Below are 26,948 nucleotides of genomic sequence, written 5' to 3' on the forward strand. Positions count from 1 at the left end.
AAAAAAAAATACAGAGTAAGACAGATGTGGGGGCTCATGCTTGTAATCACAGCACTTTAGGAGGCCAAGACCGGAGGATTGCCTGAGGACAGGTGTTCAAGACCACTCCAGACAACACAGCAGACACTGTCTCTACAAAAAATTTAAAAATTAGCCAGGCGAGGTGGCACGCACCTGTGGTCCCAGCTACTCAGGAGGCTGAGGCAAGAGGACAGCTTGAGCCCAGGAGTTTGAGACTGCAGTGAACTACGATTGTGCCACTGTACTCCAGCCTGGGCAACACAGCAAGACCCCATCTCAAAAAAAATAATAAATAAAATAACATAAGTAAAATATATATATATAAAGTAAATGAATGCCACAAAAAACCTTAATTATACTGGGAGACCAGAAAGACCAAAATGAGAGTGAGTAAAACTCTTCATCCACCATATGAAGAAGTTAATATATAAGTCTAAAACTGAATCAAGAGCAAATAGTACATACTGAATATTAGTTAGAAATATAGAGATAAATGCCAGAAGAAACAGCTAAAAAACTGGAAGTAGCTCCCTCTGGGTGGCAGGAGCTAGGGCAGATAAAGGGCAAGGGAGTGAAGAACAAGAGACTGCTACCATCATCATTATTATTATTAATATTATTTGGTGTTAAATCTTCTTAGTATAATTTTTTAAAAATAATTTTCACATAACACTTTTTTGTCACCCAGGCTGGTGTGCAGTAGCATGATCAAGGCTCCCTGCAGCCTCGACCTCCCAGGCTCAAGCAATCCTCCCACCTTAGCCTCCCAAGAAGCTGAGACTATAGACCTGCACCACCACACCTGGCTAATTTTTTCTTATTTTTTAGTAGAAACAAGGTCTATGTTACCCAGGCAGGTCTTGAACTCCTGGCCTCAAGCAATCCTCCTGCCTTGGCCTCCCAAAGTGCTATGAACCACCACACCCAGTATCATGTAACACTTTTTGATTTTAAAAAATGAAGTTGTTGGGTAGGAAGCCACCTATCACTGAAGAGATCACACAGACACTGTCCTTTCTTCTATGTTGTAGCAAGGATTCAGACACATTCACAACCATACTGGTAAAGTGTTCCAACCACTTTCACACACATGTATTAACCTACTCAATATTCAGAGCAACCCTATGCAGAATAATCAGCCTATTTCAGAGGAGGAAGCTGAGGCTCAATGAGAATACATGACTTGCTGAAAGTAAAAGAACCAGTAAGTAATAGACTGGCATAGGAAGTCAAGATTCTCAAGTTCATAGGCAATTTCACTCTATCATGCCATACTTTGTAGGGAGGTAAACAAAATTATTTCTAAGGTCAGTTTTTGTTTTGTTTTTGTTTTTTTTTTTGAGAAGGAGTCTCGCTATGTTGCCCAGGCTGGAGTGCAAGGGCGTGATCTCTGCTCATTGCAACCTCCACCTTCTGGGCTCAAGCAATTCTCCTGCCTCAGCCTCCTGAGTAGCTGGGATTACAGGCGTCCACTACCACACTCGACAAATTTTTGTATTTTTAGTAGAGATGGGATTTCATCATGTTGACCAGGCTGGTTTCAAACTCCTGACCTCAAATGATCCACCTGCCTCGGCCTCCCAAAGAGCTGGGATTACAGGTGTGAGCCACTGCGCCCAGCCTCTAAGGTCAGTTTCTAAAGGAAGGTTATTAATAATGTGACTCTAGGGGTACAGGGAAGAGCTGAACCCCCAGCATCCAAGCTCCTCATTCAGTGCTTCAGCCTCTATATATCCTGGGGTTCATTAATAATAAATTAGATTCACACAGGGCATTACCTTCCATTGGAGACTTTCACATACCTTCCCACTTTCGGAAAACATTCGACTCACCTGCAATGCTTTGTTGGCTTCTTTTATGTCTTCAATTTTAAGTTTTGATCTAAAAAGATTACAAATAGTTCCAAATTTCAGTACACATATTTAAATATAGAACACTTAGTATTTCAGTAGGTATTGGTATTTCACAGGATATAAAATTATGTATAGTATAGGATTTTTATGGCCTTCTCTGGCTAGTGGAATATTTCATATTTTCCTATATTTTCTAAATGTCCTAAAGCAAAAATATTTTAGATTTAAAACTTGCTTTTTAAGAAATATTGGCATTTTCGGCCGGGTGCGGTGGCTCACGCCTGTAATCCCAGCACTTTAGGAGGCTGAGGCCCGTGGATCACGAGGTCAGGAGATCGAGACCATCCTGGCTAACATGGTGAAACTCCGTCTCTACTAAAAATACAAAAAATTAGCCGGGTGTGGTGGCGGGCGCCTGTAGTCCCAGCTACTCGGGAGGCTGAGGCAGGAGTATGGCGTGAACCTGGGAGGCAGAGCTTGCAGTGAGCTGAGATCACGCCACTGCACTCCAGCCTGGGCGACAGAGCGAGACTCCAACTCAAAAAAAAAAAAAAGAAAAAGAAAAAAAAGAAATATTGGCATTTTCATGTGATCATGACAATATTAATAGCTATCATTTATTGTAGGTTTACTATGTGCCTTTGCATGCATAATCTCATGTAATCTACACAAAAACCTATTTTAAAGATGAAGAAATGACTGATGAAGTTTAGTCACTTGTAAGAGGTCACAGAGTTCCAACTGGGGGAGCTAGGATTCAAACCCTTGTCTGTGACCCCAAAGGGCACATGCTAACCATTATTCACATTATTTCTCTAGCAAATACAGAAGTGCTAAGGAAGAAAATACTGTGAGCCAGGAGCGGTGGCTCACACCTGTAATCCCAGCACTTTTGGGGGCCAAGGCGGGTGAATCATCTGAGGTTAGGAGTTCGAGACCAGCCTGGTCAATATACAGTGAAACCCCATCTCTACTAAAAATACAAAAATTAGCTGGAAATAGTGGTGCATGCCTGTAGTCCCAGCTACTCAGGAAGGTAAGGCATGAGAATCACTTGAACCCAGGAGGCAGAGGTTTCAGTGAATCAAGATCACACCACTGCATGCCAGCCTGGGTGACAAAGCGAGATGCCGTCTCTCAAAAACAGCAACAAAAAAGAAAATACTGTGGAAGACATAGCTGCAAATACTTTTTCACTTTTTTGATGGAGTCTTGTTCTGTTACCCAGGCTGCAGTGCAGTGGCACGATCTCAACTCACTGCAACCTCCGCCTCGTAGGTTCAAGTGATTCTCCTGCCTCAGTTTCTTGAGTAGCTGGGATTAGAGGCACCCGCAATAACTCCCAGGCTAATTTTTGTATTTTTAGTAGAGACGGGGTTTCACCATGTTGGCCAGGCTGGTCTCGAACTCCTGACTTCAAGTGATCTGCCCGTCTTGGCCTCCCAAAGTGCTGGGACTACAGGTGTGAGCCACCAAGCCTGGCACTTTTCCACCTTTTGAAAATATGTATGTTGGGCCAGATGTGGTCGCTCGCTCATGCCTGTAACGCCAGCACTTTGGGAGACAGAGGTGAGCAGACTGCCTGAGGTCAGGAAGGAGTTCAAGACCAGCCTGGCCAACATGGTGAAACCCCATCTCTACTAAAAATACCAAAAAAATTAGCTGGGCGTGGTGAGGGGGCGCCTGTGATCCCAGCTACTCGGGAGGCTAAGGCAGGGAGTATCACTTGAACCGGGGAAGCAGAGATCGTATTGAGCCGAGATCGTGCCACTGCACTCCTGGGTGACAGAGCAAGACTCCATCTCAAAAAACAAGAAAAAGAAAAAAGAAAATACATATCTTGGAATCAATTTGCTACCAAGTGGTATAACTTTGTTTTTTTTTTTTTTTTTTAGACGGAGTTTTGCTCTTTCACTCAGGCTGGAATGCAGTGGCATGATCTCGACTCACTGCAACCTCCGCCCCCAAGGTTCAAGCAATTCTCCTGCCTCAGCCTCCCGAATAGCTGGGATTATAGGCACCCGCCACCACACCCAGCTAATTTTTGTATTTTTAGTGGAGACGGGGTTTTTCCATGCTGGCCAAGCTGGTCTCAAACTCCTGACCTCAGGTGATCCACCCGCCTCAGCCTCCCAAAGTGCTAGGATTACACACGTGAGCCACCGTGCCAAGCCCCAATTGGTATAATTTAAATTTTTTTCTTCTTTAAAAAAGAAAATATATGTTAATGAAAATGCAAATTTTAACAAACAATATTTAATTACTCGTGATCCCATTACCCAGAGGTAATCTTCTCTATAGATCTGTGTATTTTAAATGGAATAATTATCTACATAATTTTCCATAACCAGCTATTTTCACAATATATCCTGAACAGCTTGCAGCTACTGGCTTGTTACTGAGTATCTGCCATATCATTATAATAAATGGTTACTTGGTATATACCATGAAAAAGAATATAAAATAGTTTATATAATTATCTACTGTTGATCTTTCAACTTGTTTCAAATTTTTCACCACAAAAGTTGTTTATTAAAATTACAATGACTAGTTCAGGCATGGTGGCTCCTGCCTGTAATCCCAGCACTTTGGGAGGCTGAGGTGGGCAGATCACTTGAGGTCAGGAGTTCCAGACCAGCCTGGCCAACATGGTGAAACCTCATCTCTACCAAAAATACAAAAATTAGCTAGGCATGGTGGTATGCACCTGTAGTCCCAGCTACTCAGGTGGCTGAGGCAGAAAAATCGTTTGAACCTGGAAGGCATAGGTTGCAATTAGCCAAGATTGCACCACTGCCTTTCAGCTTGAGCAACAGAGCGAGACTCTTGTCTCCAAAAAAGAAAAAAACAAACGACAAGAACAACAACAAAATTGGAATGACTAAAACATCACTATTAATTCTCTTACAAATGAAATTCCTGAATCAACTGATATATCAGACACTAAAGCCTCTACTACTGAAGCAGGACATTAAAAATCTGCTTTGCCCTATAAAATGCTCTTCATTCCAAGACATAAAAACAAAGTGTGAGTCTTTCACCTACCTCATATTGACTCTTACGGTGGAAATAATCAATGTAAAACTACACACTGTAAAAATACTGACATAATAATCACATTTTCTTGGCTAAATTCACATCTACAAAATGTGCCTCAGGAAAACTGACTCTGTTGGGAATACTGGCCACAACAGTGATGATTTAATTGTGCTATATAGAAAAGTTGAATATGGAATTAAAGTGGCTTAATGATATTCACCACAGAAAATATTTTCTTGGCTGGGCACAGTGGCTCACACCTGTAATTCCAGCACTTTGGGAGGCCAAGGCAGGCGGATAACCTGAGGTTAGGAGTTCAAGACCAGCCTGGCCAACATGGTGAAACCCTGTCTCTACTAAAAATACAAAAATTAGCCGGGAGTGATGGCACACACCTGTAATTCCAGCTACTCTGGAGGCTGAGGCAGGAGAATCGCTTGAACCCAGGAGGCAGATGTTGCAGTGAGCCAAGATCATGCCACTGCACTCCAGCCTGGGTGACAGAACAATACTCCATCTCATGCCCGGCCTAGGAAATACTTTATGAAAATTTACTGGCATTGATAGATTTTTTATTTAAATGCTCTTATTCATAAATATGGACTCAAAAAGACAGCCTCTCTATGACACATATTGCCTAAGTGTCCTAAAGAAAGGAGCATCAGTTACAATTCCAATAACCATAATATACAAGAATACCTTCTCAGCCAGGCGCAGTGGCTCATGCCTGTAATCCCAACACTTCGGGAGGCCAAGGTGGATGGATCACTTGAGGTCAGGAGTTCGAGACTAGCCTGATCAACATGGTGAAACCCCACCTCTACTAAAAATACAAAATTAGCCGGATGTGGTGGCGCATGCCTGTAATCCCAGTTATTCGGGAGGCTGAGGCAGGAGATTTTGTGTATATACATATATACGTGTATATACATATACAAAATAAGCCTGAAAGGAAAATATACATATATATACGTATATGTATCTATGTGTGTATATATGTGTGTGTATATATACATATATTAATATATATGTATATATACACACATATATGTATATATAAATATACATAGTGGTAGTATATATATATAGTAGTAGTACTACTATATAAATATATATAGTAGTAGTACTACTATATAAATATATATAGTAGTAGTACCACTATATATAAATATAGTAGTAGTACCACTATATATAAATATAGTAGTAGTACTACTATATATAAATATATATAGTAGTAGTACTACTACTATATAAATATATATAGTAGTACTACTACTATATATAAATATATATAGTAGTAGTACTACTATATATAAATATATAGTAGTAGTACTACTACTATATATAAATATATATAGTAGTACTACTACTATATATAAATATATAGTAGTAGTACTATATATAAATATATATAGTAGTAGTAGTACTATATATAAATATATATAGTATATATATAGTAGTAGTATTACTATATATAGAAATATATAGTAGTAGTATTACTACATATAGAAATATATAGTAGTAGTATTACTACATATAGAAATATATAGTAGTAGTATTACTACATATAGAAATATATATAGTAGTATTACTATATATAGAAATATATATAGTAGTAGTATTACTATATATAGAAATATATATAGTAGTAGTATTACTATATATAGAAATATATATAGTAGTAGTATTACTATATATATAGTAGTAGTATTACTATATATATATAAATATATATAGTAGTAGTATTACTATATATATATAAATATATATAGTAGTAGTATTACTATATATATATATAAATATATATAGTAGTAGTACCAGCTACTCAGGAGGCTGAGACAGCAGAATTGCTTGAACCTGGGAGGTGGGGGTTGCAGTGAGCCGAGATTGCGCCAGTGCACTCCAGCCTAGGCGACAGAACAACTCCATCTCAAAAAAAAAAACAGATAGATTTGGAAGGCTTTAAACATTGACTATTCTTCTGAGTAAATTATAATTATAGTAGACTGTCTAATTTAATAATTAAGGAAATGAAAATAAGCCTAAAAGGAAATATATACATATATGTATACATGTATACATATGTATTCTCCTGTCTCAGCCTCCGAAGTAGCTGGGACTACAGGCACATGCCACCACGCCCGGCTAATTTTTGTATTTTTAGTAGAGATGGGGTTTCACCGAGTTGGCCAGGCTGGCCTCGAACTCCTGACCTCAAGTGATCCACCTGCCTCAGCCTCCCAAAGTGCTGGGATTGCAGGCGTGAGCCACAGCACCTGGCCCAAATCTATCTTTTTATAAGAATTCTTCAGGCCAGGTGTGGTGGCTCATGCCTGTAATCCCAACCCAACACTTTGTGAGGCTGAGGAGGTGGGAGGATCATTTGAGCCCAGGAGTTTGAGACCAGCCTGGGCAACATAGTGAGACCCTGCCTCCATATAAAATATGTAAATAAAAATTTACAAAAGAAACCTTCAAGCTGGATGTAGTGGCTCACACCTATAATGTCAATACTTTTGGAAGCCGAAGCGAGAGGACTGCTTGAGGCCAGGAGTTTGAGACCAGCCTGGGGCAACACAGTGAGACTCTGTCTCTTTAATTTTTTTTAAAAAAAACAATCTTTTAGGCCAGGCGTGGTGGCTCATGCCTGTAATCCCAGCACTTTGGGAGGCCGATGAGGGCAGATCACGAGGTCAGGAGATCGAGACCATCCTGGCTAAAACGATGAAACCCCATCTCTACTGCCAAAATACAAAAAAAAATTAGCCGGGCGTGGTGGCAGGCGCCTGTAGTCCCAGCTACTCAGGAGGCTGAGGCAGGAGAATGGCGTGAACCCGGCAGGCAGAGCTTGCAGTGAGCTGAGATAGCACCACTGCACTCCAGCCTGGGCGACACAGCGAGACTCCATCTCAAAAAACAATAATAATCATCATCATCATCTTTCAATAATAAGCCGATAAGAGTAAATATTTCAATTTTCAAACCCAGTAAGTGGAGGCTGCAGTGAGCCAAGATCACACCACTGCACTCCAGCCTGGGTGACAGAGTGAGACCCTGTCTCAAATAAATAAATAAATAAAGGCAACATCTAGACATTTATATGATCATGCCTGTAATTCAAATATAAAGTCTCTATAATAAAGTATGAAGTGAGGGGCCGGGCATGGTGGCTCATGCCTGTAATCCTAGCACTTTGGAGGCCAAGGCAGGCAGATCACCTGAGGTCAGGAGTTCAAGACTAGCCTGGTCAACATGGTAAAACGCTGTCTCTACTAAAAATAAGCCAGGTGTGGTGGCGGGTGCCAATAATCCCAGCTACTCAGGAGGCTGGGGCAGAAGAATCGCTTGAACCCAGGAGGCAGAGGTTGCAGTGAGCTGAGATAGCGCCACTGCACTCCAGCCTGGTCGACAAGAGCGAAACTTCCTCTCAAAGAAAAAAAAAAAGTATTAGTTGGAGAATGGGTGAAAAGTAACACATATTCCTTGCTTTACTATTCCATTGTTTTAATATTAAACCATTACGATCTTAGTAAATGCAAACATGATTATTTTTTATTGTGAGGATTGCTCACTGTTGAGTCTCTAGCACTTAGTATAGTGCCTGGCACATAGTAGAAGCTCAGTAAGTGTCTGTCAATAAATAAATGGAAAATAAGGTAATAAGGACTTAGCACAGGGTCTGGCTCAAAGTGCTCCATAAATGGATGCTAGATTGGAATTGAAATCTTGCTTATCAGAACCACAATGCAGATTGTTCTTTGAAAAGCTGTAAAGACAAAAACAGCTTTATCTTTTTGAGATCTAATATTTCCTTTTGTGGTTCTAGTGAATTACTCCTTCTTATGCCCTTGGAAATTGGTTGCATTATCTCTTAATGGAATCCCACCTTTAGCAACTAAGTCTCCATTCTAGTATGATTTCTACTTCATTGAATATATATAAATGACATATATGTCCATATAACTAATTCTATATAAATAAATGACAAGATGTTTACATATAGAATTGTTTGAGGTTAGCTAAACTTTTCGGATTAATACTTGGGAGAAGGGAAGTACTTGCTTTTTTATCTTAAACCTTTTTGTGCTATTTGAATGTTCTAATCACATAAAACAAAGAGATTTATACAGGTGATGCGATTAGGAGACATTGTAGCTTTCTTATTTTTACTTTTCTGTACTTAAAAAAGTGGGCTGGGTGCAGAAGCTCACACCTGTAATCTCAGCACTTTGGGAGGTTGAGGCAGGATGATGTCTTGAGCCCAGGAGTTCAAGACCAGCCTGGGCAACATGGCAAGATCCTAACTCTACAAAAAATTGAAAAAAAAATTAGCCAGGCATGGTGGTGTGCATCTGTGGTCCCACCTACTCCGGAGGCTTGAGGTGAGAGAATAGCGTGAGCCTGAGACATCAAGGATGCAATGAGCTGTGACTGCGTCACTGCTCTCCAGCCTGGGCAACTTGAGAGCAAGACCTTGTCTCAAAACAAATAAAAATAAATAAAAAAAATTTAAAGTGACTATATTTTTTAAATGTGGCAGTGGTACATTCAATACTAAATTAAACCTTCTTGAGCTTATTCCAAATATCTGGCAGTATGTTCAATCAGGCACAAAGCTGCTACCCCAAAACACAGACTATGGGGAACAAAAGGAAAATGTGGCTGGGCACAGTGACTCACACCTGTGATCCCAGCATTTTGGGAGGCTCAGGTGGGAGGACTGCTTGAGGTCAGGAGTTTGGGACCAGCCTGGGCAACATGCAAGACCCCATCTCTATAAACAAAAAATTAGTAGGGCATGATGGTGCATGCCTGTAGTCTCAGTTACTTGGTAAGCTGAGGTGAAAGGGTTGCTTGAGCCCAGGAGGTCAAGGCTGCAGTGAGTTATGATTGTACCACTACACTCCAGCCTAGGCGAGACCCTGTCTTTGAAAAAAAAAAAAAAAAAAAAAGAAATGTAAGAAAGGCAGAACACCATTTCTCCTTCTTGTCTTTACAGAATCCCAGTGACATTTTACTGCAACAAAACCAAACTGTATGAAGTTAAGCCCTGTCTCCAGGAGGCATGAAACCACCTCCACTTCTCAAGATGCTGGCTTCTTCTCAAAACAATCTGAAAGACAGCTCCCTGGATATTTTGAAAATTCAGCTTGTTTTTCTGAGAAAAATATATTAATAACTTCTGAATTCTCTGACATTGAAGAAATTGAATAAGAGAGTTAGCTTTCATCTACTGGGAAATATTCAAAGCTAAGTCTACTAAAATGAATAAAACTTTTAATAAAATCTCTCTAGTCTAGTCTCGTTTTTTAATCTTTAGAGTTTTTGTTTTGTTTAATAGTTCGTATCTTTCTCTTTTTTTTTTTGAGACAGAGTCTTGCTTTGTCGCCAGGCTGGAGTCAGCTCACTGCAACCTCCACCTCCTGGGTTCAAGCGATTCTCGTGCCTCAGCCTCCCAAGTAGCTGGGATTACAGGTACACACCACCACAAGCAGCTAATTTTTGTATTTTTAGTAGAGACAGGGTTTCACCGTATTGGCCAGTCTGGTCTTGAACTCCTGACTTCATGATCCATCCACCTCGGCCTGGAATTACAAAGTGCTGGGATTACAGGCGTAAGCCACCACGCCCGGCCAAGTTCATATCTTTCCTATATTTAAACTTTTCTGCCTCATAGATTTGGCACACTTATACCTTTTATAAAAGTCAATAATGACTACATAGTTGAAGGAAAAAAGAAATTACTCGCTAAGCTTGTTGCCGAGTTCTTGAAGAGCTTGCTCTTGTTCGTGATATATTTTTTTCAACTGCTGATTTTCATCCTGGAGGTTAAGGAACTCCTTCAGAACAATAAAAGACAGAAAATGCAATTTAAAAGAAAGAAGAAACTCCAGATTGTACATATACCATTAATTAGAAACAAACATCCTTTAGCTTTTTAAAAGAAACAAATTGTGTCCAAAGCTCTTTCCTAGCTGCTGTATGTATGAACTATTTTCCATTTACTTAATCTCTTTACTGATATTTTTTAAGATGAGTAGTATATCCATTTCCTTGGTATAATGTAAATTATGATTTATCTTTTTAAATAAGTTAACATTTGTCAAGATAGAATTTTTAAAGTTTTACCACTATTTACTTTTTTAAGACTAATGATTTGTTGAGTCTCATTTCTAAGATGAGATAAGGCATCTTTCTCCTTTTGAAGATCTTCCTGCAAAGTCTGCCTCCATTCCTTCTCAATCTTCAAGTCAGTTTCCAGTTGCACCCTTGAATGACAAATAACACACAGAAGCTCAGTGCTATTTCTCACACGACAGTTGTTATGTATTCTTTATTAAAATCATCTTTTTGGTTTATTACTCTGGCCTTTGTAATGCATTTTTCAGACATTTTCTTTCACAAATATTTTTCAGTAAACAAGTTCAGCAGCACAGGGTTTTCCCGTCACAAAATACTGACTCATTTGCCAGCCACGAAAAAATCCTTGCTAACCATTTATACCATTAATTAATTTTATATACATAAATATTGCATAAGCATAGAAAATGCCTTGGAAAGGCACACACCATAATATTAAAACTGGTTACATCTTGGGAATGGAACTAAGAGGAGGAATGTAAGATTCTAATTGTCTTACACTTCTATGCCATGTGAAAAATTTTACAACAAACTTTATTCCAATATAAGAATTACAGCAATTGCTAAATCAGTTTAACTTCACTAATGGCAAAATCAGCCCTGTTGCAGAGTGCTAATTTGCAAATTACTGTTGGAAGCTGACCAATTACAGGAAAGGCCTAAAATCAAGCAGACACTGGGGGAAAGTCCACACTGCCTGGAAATGCCAGTTCTGAAAGCATTCCGGCATTGTTCTTCTTTTTTTTTTTTTTTTTGAGACAGGGTCTTGCTATGTTGCCAGGCTGGACTCAAACTCCTGGGCTCAAGTGATCCTCCCACCTCAGCCTCTCAGCATCTGAGACTATAGGCCTGCCACCAAAACTCCTAAATTATTCTAACAGGTGCTAGCTGGCAAAGCAAACATAGTTGAATTTCCACATTTTAAGTTGACTAAAAAAAAAAAACACAAATCACTTCCATGATTATTGCTCATAAGCAGGTATAACAAGCGAGGCATTTATCTACTAACAATACTACAGTTACTAATACTTTATATTTTAATTGCAACATTATAATGTTGAGTACATTATTTTAATATTTTTGTGTTAATATTCAGATTTTTTTATTATTTCCTCATAGTTAGCATTTCCACATACAGCCATATATTTTTCAGTGGAATAAATTTTAGATTTTGTAATTCAGGTTGAGGAGAAGAGTACCTGAAAATGGAATTTACAAATTATCGATAAATAGTATTTTACTACAAAGTTAAAATTTGAACAGCATCTCTTCAACTAATGTTATTTCATTACAATGCTGACAAGAAAAAAAACTGATTCCCACTGGGACCACCGTCTGTGTGAAGTCTGCACATTCTCTCCATGTCTGTGTGAGTCTTCTCCAGGTACTCCAGTTTCCTCCCAGATCCCAAAGATGTGCATGTTAGATGAACTGGCATTATCCACATTGTCCCAGCCTGAGTGTGGGTGTGTTTGGGTGCATCCTATGATGCAATGGTGTCCTGTGGAAGACTGGTTCCTACCCCATGGGTGCCCGAGCCGCCAGGATAGGCTCCGGCCACCAGTGAGCCTGAACTGTAATAATTGTGCAAAGAATTAGCTTACTCGTTTTTATTCATCTCTCTTAAATGTATGCATAACTCATGTTTATTTCAATATTCAGTATTAGAAGTGTTCTGGTCTTTAGTTAGCAGTTTAGTGATGTTTTTGTGAACATAATTATGCAGCAGAAACTTAACTCTTCTTCATATCAAGTAGCCTATGATAAAACTGGTTTCATTTAGCATCATTTCACTCAGTCAGAGTTTCCAAGAACCTGTCGATGACATTAAGTGAGGACTTACTGTGTATGTTACATAATGTGAGGACTTACTGTGTATGTTACAAACACTGAAGTAACCAAAGCACACAGTACCCTGTTGAATGGCCTCATCATCCAGAATCAGAAAAAAAGTGAATGAAAAAGCAAAGAAAAATTTTGTTTTTAAGTTATATAAATATATTGTCAGAATACATGTTGAATACTAAAGGCAAAAACCATAAAAGGAAAAAGGGAAGATGTACTAAGCATGGTGGCTCACGCCTGTAATCCCAAAACTTTGGGAGGCCAAAGCAGGCAGATCTCGAGGCCAAGAGTTCAAGACCAGCCTGCCCAACATGGTGAAACCCCATCTCTACTAAAAATACAAAAATTAGCCGGATGTGCTGGTGCCCGCCTATAATTCCAGCTACTACTTGGAAGGCTGAGGCAGGAGAATTGCTTGGACCCGGAAGGCAGAGGTTGCAGTAAGCCAAGATCTCACCACTGCACTCCAGCCTGGGTGACGGAGCAAGACTCCGTCTCAAAAAAAAAAAAAAAAAAAAAAGAAAGAAAGAGAGAGAGAAAGAAAAAGGAAGATGTAAGTATATAAAGAATTAAAATGTCTAAATAAAAATCACTATAATCTAAATTTTAAAATAAACAATAAACTTAGAAAAAATTTTCAGGCTGGGCGCAGTGGCTTATGCCTATAACTCCAGCACTTTGAGAGGCCGAGGCAGGTGGATCACTTGAGGTCAGGAGTTCGAGAATAGCCTGGCCAACATGGTGAAACCCTGTCTCTACTAAAAACACAAAAATTAGCCAGACGTGGTGGCACACACATTTAATCCCAGCTATTCAGGAGGCTGAGGCATGAGAATTGCTTGAACCTTGGAGGCAGAGGTTGCAGTGAGCTAAAATCGCACCACTGCACTCCAGCCTGGGCAACAGAGTGAGACTCTAAAATATATATGATTCATGCCTGTAATCCCAGCACTTTGGGAGGCCGAGGTGGGCAGATCACAAGGTCAGGAATTCGAGACCAGCCTGGCCAACATGGTGAAACCCTGTCTCTACTAAAAACACAAAAATTATCTGGGCGTGACGGCAGGTGCCTGTAATTTCATCTACTCGGGAGGTTGAGGCATGAGAATTGCTTCAACCCAGGAGGCAGAGGTTGCAGTGAGCTGAGATCGTGCCACTGCACTCCAGCCTGGGTGACGAAAAAAAAAATAGTGGTATCACTACAGAGTAAGTTGCATTACTGCAGAATATCCGATTTGTCTTACCTATGCTTTTGTCAAACACTAGAAAGGTAATTCAGTAACAGAGTACCAGAGTTTCAAGACTGTATTCTACTGATCGGCAAAGTATCCCAGTCGTGTTCTTCATGTGTTTCATTTGGCAAGGCACAGAGTCTTATACAACAAACCCAGGGCACCATTAATAAATCTGACGACTTAAATGCTCCTTGTAACTTAAAATTAAGAGGAATTTTTTTTTTCTGAATGTTTTGAGGTTTTTGTTTTGTTCTGTTTTTAGAGACAGGAACTCACTCTGTCACCCAGCAGGCTGAATTTTAGTGGCACAATCACAGCTCACAGCAATCTTGAACTCCTGGGCTCAAGCAATCCTTTTGCTTCATCTTGCCGGGCAGCTGGGGCCACAGGTGTGTGCCACAACACCCAGCTAATTTTTTCTTTCTTTCTTTTTGTAGAGTCAGGGTCTCACTATGTTGCCCAGGCTGGTCTTAAACTCCTGGCGTCAAGCAATCCTCTCGCCTTAGCCTCCCAAAGTGCTGGGATTACAACCATGTGCTACCACGCCTGGCCCTGTTTTTGGCTTTGGAAGTGGATTTCAATTTCACAGTTTTCACAGTGTAGAAATAATATGGGTTTTCTTTCTTTTCTTTTTTGATACAGAGTCTCGCTCTGTCACCCAGGCTGGAGTGCAGTGGCATGACCTCAGCACACTGCAACCTCCGCCTCCCAGGTTCAAGTAATTCTCCTGCTTCAGCCTTCTGAGTAGCTGGGATTACAGGTGCCTGCCACCACGCCTGGCTAATTTTTTTTAATTTTTAGTAGAGACGGGGTTTCACCATGTTGGTCAGGCTGGTCTCGAACTCCTGACTTCATGATCCGTCTGCCTCAGCCTCCCAAAAGTGCTAGGACTATAGGCGTGAGCCACCAGACCCAGCCTGTAGCTTTTTCACCACAGTAATACTTCCTGACCTAAAGCCAGGGAATTCTACATATTAATTCCTCAAATTACTCAAATTATTATATTTGAGAAATATTAATTTCTCAAATTACTCAAATATATTTATTATATATAATATTATATATATTATATTATATATTATATTATATATTATATATTATATATTATATATTATATATTATATATTATGTTATATATTATATATTATATATTATGTTATATATTATATACATTATTTTATATTATATATAATATATATATTTTATATATTATATATAATATAATATTATATTATATATTATATATAATATTATATATATTATATTATATTGTATATATTATATATAATATTATATATATTTTATTTTATATTATATTATATTATATATTATATTTTATTTTATATTTTTTATATATATATATATATATATATATATTTTTTTTTTTTTTCTTTGAGATGGAGTCTCGCTCTGTCGCCCAGGCTGGAGTGCAGTGGCGCAATCTCGGCTCACTGCAAGCTCCACCTCCCAGGTTCACGCCATTCTCCTGCCTCAGCCTCTCCGAGTAGCTGGGACCACAGGCGCCCGCCACCACGCCCGGCTAATTTTTTGTATTTTTAGTAGAGACGGGGTTTCACCGTGGTCTCGATCTCCTGACCTCGTGATCCGCCCGCCTCGGCCTCCCAAAGTGCTGGGATTACAAGCGTGAGCCACCACGCCCGGCCTTATATTTTATATTATATATTATATTTTATATTATATATTATATTATATTATATATTAAATGGAGTACAGAATTCTGGTTCTGGACAAGATGAAGTAAGCACATTATTCCCTATCCCTCCAACTAAGTACAGTTAAAAACTCCGGACATTATATGTAAAACATACATAAGAAGACTCCAAGTCCAGGCACGGTGGCTCACACCTGTAATCCCAGCACTTTGGGAGGCCGAGACAGGCGGATCACCTGAGGTCGGGAGTTCAAGACCAGCCTGACCAACATGGAGAAACCCTGTCTCTACTAAAAATACAAAATTAGCCAAGAGTGGTGGCACATGCTTGTAATCCCAGCTACTTGGGAGGCTGAGACAGGAGAATCACTTGAACCCGGGAGGCGGAGGTTGCAGTGAGCCGAGATCACGCCATTGCATTCCAGCCTGGGCAACAAGAGCAAAACTCCATCTCAAAACAACAACAACAACAACAAAAGAAGACTCCAGAAAGTAAAGAGAAGAAGTTTGGTCAGCTAGGAACTCCAGGAACCCAAGAACAACATGGTGATGAGTTACCTCAGGTTTCTTTTTATCTTATATATAGCTCAGATTGGGTGTTGATGAAGCCCTCAACCCATTAAATACTAATGGGCATAGACAAAAAAAGCCCCAAGAAGAGCTGTTCCCGGGCCAAAGGGCCAGGAAATAGCCTAGCAAGACAGGAAACTTTGGACAATAAATGCCCTATTCCAGCAAAACACCCGAGAAAAAACCCATGCCCCCGCAACAAACCTCAGTCAGCAAAGGCTGAGTGAGGAGCCTGGATTTCTTCTCTTGCCTGGCAATCATGAGGTAACCTTCTTGCACCCTGCTGTGGTAGTATCAGAAAATGCCAAGTGGGAGCCTGAACCTTCCTAACCCCCAGCAGTAATAAGGCATCTGTTATGGTTTGAATGTTTGTCCTCTTCAAAACTCACATTGAAACTTAATTCCCAATTTAACAGTATTAAGAAGTATGGCCTTGCCGGCACAGTGGCTGATGCCTGTAATCCCAGCACTCTGGGAGGCTAAGGCAAGCAGATCACTTGAGGTCAGGAGTTTGAGACCAGCCTGGTCAACATGGTGAAACCTCATCTTTACAAAAAATACAAAATTTAGCCAGGTGTGGTGGTGTGTGCCTATAGTCCCAGCTACTAGGGAGGCTGAGGCAGGAGGATTGCCTGAACTGGGGAGGTCAAGGCTGCAGTAAGCTGAGATTATACCACTGCACTCCAGCCTGGGCAACAGAGCCAGACCTTGTCTCAAAAAAAAAAAAAAACAAAAAACAAAAAAAACCAGGCGAGGCCTTTAAGAGGTAATTGGCTCATGAGGTCTCTGCCTTCATGAATGAATTAACAGGTTAATGGACTAACGGGTTATCACAAGAATGGGTCTGTTACAAAAGCCAGTTTGGTAGGCCAGGAATGGTGGCTAACACCTGTAATCCAAGCACTTTGGGAGGCCAAGGTAGGAGGATCACTTGAGTCTAGGAGTTCAAGACCAGCCTGGGCAACATAGAGAGATCATGTCTCTATAAGAAAAATAATAAATAAAAATAAAAAATAAAAGCCAGTTTGACTCTCAGTACACCCCTCTTGCCCTGTGATGTCTTCTGCCATGTTATGATGCAGCACAAAGCCCTCACCAGAAGATGACCAAATGTAGCTGCTCAATCTTGAACTTCCCAAATTCCAGAACTGTAAGAAATAAACCTGCTTTCTTTTTAAATTACCCAGTCTCAGGTATTCAGTTATATTAATAGAAAGTAAACTAATCTAGGCCAGGCACGGGGGCTCGTGTCTGTAATCCCAGCACTTCGGGAGGCCAAGGCAGGTGGGTCACGTGAGGTCAGGAGCTCGAGACCAGCCTGACCAACATGGCAAAACCTCATCTCTACAAAAAATACAAAAAATTAGCTGGGCATGGTGGTACGTGCCTGTAATCCCAGCTACTAAAGAGGCTGAGGCACAAGAATCGCTAGAACCCGGGAGGCAGAGGTTGCGGTGAGCCAAGATTGCACCACTGCACTCCAGCCTGGGCAATAGAGCAAAAACTCTGTCTCAAAAAAACAGAAAGTAAACTAATCCAGTCTATCCCTGGATCTAAGGGAAAAAAACAAAGAAAAAAGAAAAAGTGTCTCTGAAGCAACCCCACTGGTAACAATGGAAGAGTAACCTGGGACTTGAATCCCCATGCAGCAGTAACAAGGCATTTCTTTTTTCTTTTTGAGACAGAATCTTGCTGAAATAAAAATAAATTAGCCAAGCATAGTGGTGTATGCCTGTAGTGCTAGCTACTCAGGAAGCTTGAGCAGAAGGATCACTTGAGTCCAGAAGTTCAAGTTCACAGTGAGCCATGTAGGGCACATGCCACTGCCCTACAGCCTGGCCAACAGCAAGACCCTATCTCAAAACAAAACACAAACAAAACAAACAACAAAAGAAAATAGATCAAATAAAAATCTTAGGACTGAAAAATACAATAATCTTGCTGAAAGAGCTCAAGAGAAGAATGAAGATGGTGAGGGAAGAATGAATGAATTTGAAAATATAACAACAGAAATTATCCAATCTGAACAGGAACCTGTGGGACTATTAAAAAAAAAAAAAAGATCGGCCAGGCTCAGTGGCTCACGCCTGTAATCCCAGCACTTTGGGAAACCAAGGTTGGCGGGTCACAAGGTCAAGAGATCGAGACCATCCTGGCTAACATGGTGAAACCCTGCCTCTACTAAAAACACAAAAAATTAGCCGGGTGTGGTGACGGGCACCTGTAGTCCCAGCTACTCCGGAGGCTGAGGCAGGAGAATGGCGTGAACCCAGGAGGCGGAGCTTGCAGTGAGCCGAGATCGCGCCACTGCACTCCAGCCTGGGTGACACAGAGAGGCTGTCTCAAAAAAAAAAAAAAGGCCAGGAGTGGTGGCTCACACCTGTAATCCCATCACTTTGGGAGGCCGAGGCGGGTGGATCACAAGGTCAGGAGTTCAAGACCAACCTGGCTAAGATGGCGAAACCCTGTATCTACTAAAAATACAAAAAAATTAGCCACGCATGGTGGTAGACGCCTGTAATCCCAGCTACTCAGGAGGCTGAGGCAGGAGAATCGCTTGAATCCAGGCGGCAGAGGTTACAGTGAGCCAAGATCACACCACTGCACTCCAACCTGGGCGACAGGCTGAGACTCCGTCTGAAAAAAAAAAAAAAAAAAAAAAACAGAAAAAAATTAGCTGGGCATGATGGCGTCTGTAGTCCTAGCTACCCAGGAGACTGAGGCAGAAGAATCGCTTGAATCCAGGAGGCAGAGGTTGCAGAGAGCCGAGATCACGCCACTGCACTCCAGCCTGGCGACAGAGTGAGACTCTGCCTCAAAAAAAAAAAAAAAAAAGACCTAACATTCATGGTATCAGAGTATCTGAAGGGGAGAAGAAAGCAACTGACACTAAAAAAAAAAATCTCTGAAAAAGTAATGGCTGAAAATTTCCCAAATTTGACAAAGACATAAACCTACAGATATAACAAGCTGACCAAATCCCAAATAGGTTAAATCCCCAAAAAAATTTCTTTTGAAAGCAGTAAGACAGAAATGACATTAACACCTAAAGAGAAACAACAATTCAAATGACAGTGTATTTTTAATCAGAAAACCATAAAGGCCAAGAGAAAGTGGCATAAGATGTCTCCAGTGCTAAAAGAACTGCCAACCCAGAATTCTATACCCAGTGAAAATATCTTTCAGAAATGAGGGTAAAATAGAATTTATTGCTAACAGACCGACCCTAAAAGAACGGCTAAAGAGCTGGGCATGGTGGCTTACACCTGTAATCCCACCTTCTGAGTAGGTTTATTTAAGGCCAGGCATTCAAGACTAGCCTGAGCAACATAATAAGACCTCATCTCTAAAAAAAAATTTAAGGCCAGGTGCAGTGGCTCACACGTGTAATCCTAACACTTTGGAAGATCATGGCAGGGGAACTGCTTAAGGCCAGGAGTTCAAGACCACCCTGGGCAACATAGCAAGATCCTGTCCCTATAAAAATTAGCCAGGTGTGGTGGTATGCTACTATCATCCTACCTACTCAGGATGCTGAGGTGAGAGGATCCCTTGCACCCATGAGTTCAAAGCTGCAATGAGTTATGATCACGCCACTACACCCCAGCCTGGGCAACAGAGGAACAAGTCCCTATCTCAAAAAAATAAAATAAAATAAAATTAAAATTAAAATAAAATAAAAAAATAAAATAAGTTTTTTAATTAGCTGGCATGGTGGCACATGCCTATAGTCCCAGCTACTTGGGAGGTAAAGGCAAGAGCATTGCTTGAGCCCAGGAGCTTGAGGTTGCAGTGAGCCATGATCACACTACTGTATTCCAGCCTCAGTGACAGAGTGAGACCCCTCTCTCTTAAAAAAAAAAAAAAAAAAAGAGGCCAGGCACGGTGGCTCATGGCTGTAATCCCAGCACTTTGGGAGGCCAAGGTGGCCAGATTGCTTGAGCCCAGGAGTTCGAGATTATTCTGGGCAACATGGAGAAACCCCGTGTCTACCAAAAATAAATAAATAAATACAAAAATTAGCCAGGTATGGTGACATGCACCTGTAGTCTCAGCTACTCAGGAGCCTGAGATGGGAGGATTACTAAGCCCAGGAAATCAAGGCTGCAGTGAGCTGTGATTACACCACTGCACTCCAGCCTGGGTGACACAGCAAGACCCTGTATCAAAAAAAAAGAATGTTTAAAGAAAGTTCAGACACACACAAAAAAACTTGGAGCTTTAGGAATAAAAAAGAATAATGACGTTTTCTAAATTAGATTAAATTTAAACATTAGATTCTGTTTATGGTTGCACATATTACAACATTGTCTAACATGATTCTCTATATAAAAGAGATAATTAAGCAAATTATATTAAAGAGGGGAGAAGGTATGAATACTTAAATAGAGGTAAGGTTTTCACACTTCATCCAAAGTGGTAAAACGTTAATGCCTACAGACTGTGGAAAAATAGCATATGTGTAATATAATGTCCACAGCAAACACCAAAAATCTATACCAAGAGATGTATTCAAAATTGCTACAGATAAATCAAAATGGAATTCTAAATAATGTTCATGTAACTTATGGGAAGGCAAGAAAAATTAAATAGAGGAACAACAAACAGGAAAAACAAATTAAACAATAAAATGGCAGACTTAAGCTCTACTATATCAATAATTACAATAAATATACATGGACTAAATATACTATGAAAAGACAGAGTTGGAAGAATTGATTTTAAAAGCATGAAGCAGGCCAAGCATGATGGCTCATGCCTATAATCCAAATGCTTTAGGAGGCTGAGGCAGAGGGATCATTTGAGGCCAGGAGTTCCAGACCAGCTTAGGATACATAGCAAGATCTCCATCTCTTAAAAAAAAATTGTTTTATTAGCCAGCTGCAGTGGCATATGCCTGTAATCCTAGCTACTCAGGAGGCTGAGGCAGGAAGATCTCTTGAGTCCAGGAATTAGAGGCTGCAATGAGCTATAATGGCACCACTATACTCCAACCTGGGCAACAAAGCAAAACCCTGTCTCTAAAAAACAAATAACAGCAACAACAAAACATGAACTATATGCTCTCTATAAGAAACTTCAGGCTGGGAGCAGTGGCTCATGCCTATAATTTGGGAGGCCAAGGTGGGAGGATCACTTGACCTCAGGAGTTCAAGATCAGCATGGGCAACATACCAAGACCTTGTCTCTACTAAAAAAATAAAAACAAAAATAAATTAGCTGGGTATGGTGGCACAATGCCTAAGGTCCCAGCTACTCTGCAAGCTGAGGTGGGAGGATTGCTTGAGCCTAGGAGATCAAGGCTGCAGTGAGCTATGATCATGCCACTGCACTCCAGGCTGGGCAACAGAGTGAGACCCTGTCTCAAAAAAAAAAAAAGGAAAAGAAACTTCAAGCCAGGGATGGTGGCTCACACCTGTAATCCCAACACTTTGGGAGGCAAAGGTGGGAGGATCGCTTGAGGCTAGGAGTGCAAAACTAGCCTGGGCAGCATAGCAAGACCCTGTCTCTCCAAAAGAAAAAAAAGAAACTTCAAACATTATAAAGGAAGACTGAAAGTAAAAAAATGGAAAAATATAAACATTAATCAACAGAAAGCAAGAGTAACTATATTAATAGAAAAATTAACTTCAGAGCAAAAAAAAAAAAATTAGCAAAGACAAAGAAGTACATCATATAATGACAAAAGGGTCAATCTACCAAGAAGACATATTAACAGTCCTGAATACGTAGGCACCAAATAACAGAGCTTTAGAATACAATAAGCAAAAACAGAATTGAAAAAATATATTTACCAACGCTGGGCACAGTGGCTCACGCCTGTAATCCCAGCACTTTGGGAGGCTGAGGCGGGCGGATCACAAGGTCAGGAGATCGAGACCATCCTGGCTAACATGGTGAAACCCCATCTCTACTAAAAATACAAAAAATTAGCCGGGAGTGGTGGCAGGCGCCTGTAGTCCCAGCTACTTGGGAGGCTGAGGCAGGAGAATGGCATGAACCCGGGAGGCGGAGCTTGCAGTGAGTTGAGATCGTGACACTGCACTCCAACCTGGGCGACAGAGCGAGACTCCGTCTCAAAAAAAAAAAAAGAAAAAATATATTTACCAATCCACAATTACAGTTGGATATTTCAACAAATCCTCCCTCAATAATTAAAAACTACTAGACAGAAAATCACCAAGGATAGAGAAGAACTTAACACTTCAATAGGTATAAAGCAGCTTAGCAACTTATACATCATACATGGCATGTGGTCTTGTTTTAATTATCTGTTAATATAATATATAACTATTCTCCATTGTTGCTTTCTTTTTTTCTTTGGTTGGTTGTTCTTATTGTTGTTTTCTTTTAATAACAGAACTGGTGCATATTAACTGGGGGAAAAATACTGATGTTTATAAAATAAAACTAAAATGCCCCTGTCAACCTCAACCTGCCAGCATTCACCTGAAATAACCACTCCCCAGAATCTGTATTCTTTAAAATCTTTTCTGTCTATGTATAAATATATAGGCATGCACGGTTTTAATTTTATTTTTAAAATTAAAATCATATTTGGCATACTGTCTGCAACTTGCTTTTTTTCAGCACAATGACATATTACTAACATCCTTCCTGGTTGGTGACATATAGATCATATAAAGTTCTAACAAAGATGTTCTCAGAAGCTGGGCATGGTGGCTCACTTCTGTAATCCCAACACTTTGAGAGTTGAGACGGGAGAATCACTTGAGGCCAGGAGTTAGAGATCAGTCTGAACAACACAGCAAGACGCCATTTCCACAATTTAAAAAAAATGTTCGGGAGCTAAATGATAAGAACTTACGAACACAGAGAAGGAACCCCAGATACAGGGGTCTATTTGAGGGGGGAGGATGGGGGGAGGATGAGGGGAGGGAAAGGAGGAGAAAAGATAACTATTAGGTACTGGGCTTAATACCTGGGTGATAAAATAATATACACAACAAACCCCCATGACATGTGTTTACCTAGTAACAAGCCTTCACATGTACCCCCAAACCTGAAATAAAAGTTAAAAAAAATTAGGGACAATTAACCAGGTGTGGTGGCTCACACCTGTAATCCCAACACTTTGGGAGGCCAAGGAGGGTGGATCACGAGGTCAGGAGATCAAGACCATCCTGGGTAACGCAGTGAAACCCCGTCTCTACTAAAAATACAAAAAAAAATTAGTTGGGTGTGGTGGCGGGCACCTGTAGTCCCAGCTACTCAGGAGGCTGAGGCAGGAGAATGGCGTGAACCCGGGAGGCGGAGCTTGCAGTGAGCTGAGATCACACCACTTCACTCCAGCCCGGGCGATAGAGCAAGACTCCATCTCAAAAAAAAAAAAAAAATCAGAGACAATTTAAAAACAAAGTTCGCCAGGCACAGTGGCTCACGCCTGTAATCCTAGCACTCTGGGAGGCCAAGGCAGGCAAATCACCTGAGGTCAGGAGTATTAGACTAGCCTGGCCAACGTCATGAAACTTTGTCTCTACTAAAAAATACAAAAACTTAGCCAGGTGTGGTGGCACAAGCCTGTAGTCCCAGCTACTCAGGAGGCTGAGACAGGAGAATTGCTTGAACCCAGGAGGCAGAGGTTGCAGTGAGCCACCAAGGTCGTGCCATTGCACTCCAGCCTGGGCGACAGAGTGAGACTCCATCTCGAAGAAAAAAAAGAAAAAGTTGATTTAAAAAAAATGTTCTCAGCTGGGTGCAGTGGCTCATGCCTGTAATCCCAGCACTTTGGGAGGCCGAGGTGGGTGGATCACCTGAGGTCAGTAGTTCAAGACCAGCCTGGCCAACATGGTGAAACCCCGTCTCTACTAAAAATGCAAGAAATTAGCCAGGCGTGGCGGCAGGCACCTGTAATCACAGCTACTTGGGGGGCTGAGGCAGGGAATCACTTGAACCCAGGAGGCAGAAGTTGCAGTGAGCTGAGGTCACATGCCATTACACTCCAGCCTGGGCAACAAGAGTGAAACTCCATCTCAAAAAATGTGTGTGTATATATATATATATATAATGTATATTCTCAGAAAACAGCATGTCCTTAACAAGTTTCTTGTAGTTACAAAAGCCTATTATACTCAGCACCTAGAAACATAATGACCATCAGATTAATGTTAAACAACAGAAGAATGAATAAAACTCTCCTAGAGCAAGAAGACAGCAGAGTTGAAAGTACTCTGTAAATCATAAAGGGAGTAAACACGTAAGTATTATTACAATTATATTTTCTAATTTTTTTTGTTTTTTAAAGTAAACACTAAAAGCTAGCTGGCATCATTAGATAAATAAAAATGTTGGTATTCTATCATTATGTGCAAAAAAATGAGGGGGTTATGTTAACACAAGTATTTGTTTCTAAGAGTGAAATACTCACAGCTGTTTCTCTTTTTGGGAGATTTGTTTCTGCAGACTATCAGATTTACTGAGACATTCTTGTAGATATTTCTCGTCCTCATCTTCAGCTTCCATTTGCGCCTTCTCTGCTTGCTGCAATCTGGTGTAATTCAAATCAACTTTGGGTAAAACTGAGGCTAGAACTAGGGTGTAAAAGGGTGAAGAAGACAAATAAAAGAAAAATGGGGAAATAGAAACATTTCTAAATGAAAACAAAGTTTGGGGGAAAACTCACAAACTCAAACGTGAAAGAGCCACACAATGTCTAGAAGTTGTTTTGTGATTTTTTTTTTCTATATAACATGTAGTATGCCCAGAATACTATCTTCAAATTTGTTTTATTTCTTGTTCATAATTAACAGTGCAAAGCAATACAGCCTTTACCACTTATGCAGAGCATAATGAATCAAATTTCAAAGCATAATAGGTATGTTACTACCTTTTTACAAAAGCATGAAAAGCAAAGGATTTATGCCTACACTAGGTGAAGAAGCCACACTGTTATATGTTATGCTAGGATGTGTATGCCAGGAATCAAGTGTGCTACAAGGCCAAGAGCAAAGACCTGCAATTACTCCAAATGATAGCCAAGTCCTTCTTACGGCATCTTTATGCATTTACTAAATTATGCCGAAGCTCTATGTATGTGTGTGTGTGCACGTGTGCATATATGTTTAAGATTCAAAAAGAATTTGGTGCCAGTTGGTGTCATTTGCTAGCGATCATTTTTGTTCCTCACCATTTAATATTAAAAATTAGCTAAAACATTGTGATTTTCATCTTTCCTGTTTTTATTTGTAAGTCGTTGCATTTTCCTGTGCTTAGCTCCACTCCCTGCCTTCTCTGGCCATCTAGGATTTCTTATATTTAACTTCAATATTTTTATAAGAAAATATTTACCAAGATTCAAAGGATATTAACTCCTTGCAGGAAATCACAAGAGAAATTTCGGTTCAACTGACTAAAAAACTCTTCCTCTTCCTTTCTTAAAACCATACCAATGGAGCAACCCTCACATATTTCAGGGGTATAAATGCTGCTTCCAAGGAAAGGAGAGTAACATTTAAGTTATTTCCAAATCCAAGTTTAAATTAAAATATTCAGGTGCTGGAGTTGGACCCAGGCTTTTCTCTGAGGTTACAAAAAGGAAAATAAAAGTCAGAGTGAGGTAGGCCTTGAAGTTGTGCTATCACAGAAGAGGGCAAGGGAGAAGCGGAAAACTGAGAAGCTGAAGCACAGGATGTTGGCCAGTCTGGGTTATAAATTATTTTAAAGCATATTTAAAAATCTGTAAGGGAGTCATTGGGCAAAGAGTGGGCCAATGAGAAAAAAAAATCTGTGCCAACACAGTATAAAACTGAAGGTTAAGTTATTTTTAAACAATCTTCATATTTTTCATCAAAAAGTAGCTAAAAAGATAAAACTGCATTTGAAAATCCTGACCTCCAAAGGGTCGATACTCAAATCACTCTTTGTGCACAAGGTTTGAGGAATGTATGTCTGGAAATCCAAGTGCACCCACTCTGCTTGATGGCAGTGTATTACCACAGCAGCTGACTAAGAAATGTACAGGGTTCCTAACACCCTTTTAGAATATTTAATAGCATAGATTCCTTTCTATTTAATATATTATAAAATTGTTGATTCTCTTTTCATTTAGTCTGTTTAAATACAAGTGGTCTTCAGAAAGATATATCTTTGACCAGCTTGTACTGGTCCTGCGTGTCACTGCTGGCACATTTCACCAATGACATTGCAATTGTCCTAGTTTGAGTTAACAAATCGTTGTCACTTCATAATGGAATGGAAAGAAATCAAAGACAGAAAAAGGTAATAAAGATGTCCAAAATGTAAAAATGGGGATAAAGAAAACAAAAAAGAAAAAAGAAGAAAGAGGATGTCAATAAAAGAATATTCATGTCAATAAAGCATTAATAGTTATGTTTTTCATAAGTAGATTCAAAGAAAGCAATGATAAAAGACATATGTTGACACCAACATGACAGAGCAATGGAAATACATTACATTTTCCAACAATAAAAGTGAAAAATGCCAATATAAAACAATTCAGTTTAAACAAAATTATATCTTTGGCTGGGTTGAGGGTCCTAGCTCAAAGAAACAAAACTAAACCACCAATTCGGAATGCTTGATTTCAGATAA

At 40.0% G+C, this 26,948-nt stretch overlaps 1 protein-coding gene across 8 annotated transcripts in view; it reads right to left on the bottom strand.

The window, feature by feature from the left end:
• RUFY2 (RUN and FYVE domain containing 2) overlaps positions 1–26,948 on the bottom strand; it is a 68,588-nt gene that overhangs the window by 12,624 nt on the left and 29,016 nt on the right. For 4 of the 8 annotated variants that reach the window (XM_055274493.2, XM_055274488.2, XM_055274489.1 and 1 more), the window contains exons 13-16: positions 24,766–24,885; positions 11,053–11,182; positions 10,659–10,753; positions 1,854–1,902 (exon numbers count right to left, since the gene is read on the bottom strand). In XM_055274493.2, coding sequence (XP_055130468.1) covers positions 1,854–1,902; positions 10,659–10,753; positions 11,053–11,182; positions 24,766–24,885 — 394 coding nt within the window. Of the gene's footprint in view, positions 1–1,853; positions 1,903–10,658; positions 10,754–11,052; positions 11,183–24,765; positions 24,886–25,107; positions 26,577–26,948 lie in introns of those variants that run through there. The other 4 variants (XM_055274494.2, XM_063637180.1, XM_055274496.2 and 1 more) reach the window with 1 other exon arrangement.

This window comes from Symphalangus syndactylus, chromosome 4 (genome assembly GCF_028878055.3).
Source record: "Symphalangus syndactylus isolate Jambi chromosome 4, NHGRI_mSymSyn1-v2.1_pri, whole genome shotgun sequence".
Lineage (NCBI taxonomy): Eukaryota > Metazoa > Chordata > Mammalia > Primates > Hylobatidae > Symphalangus > Symphalangus syndactylus.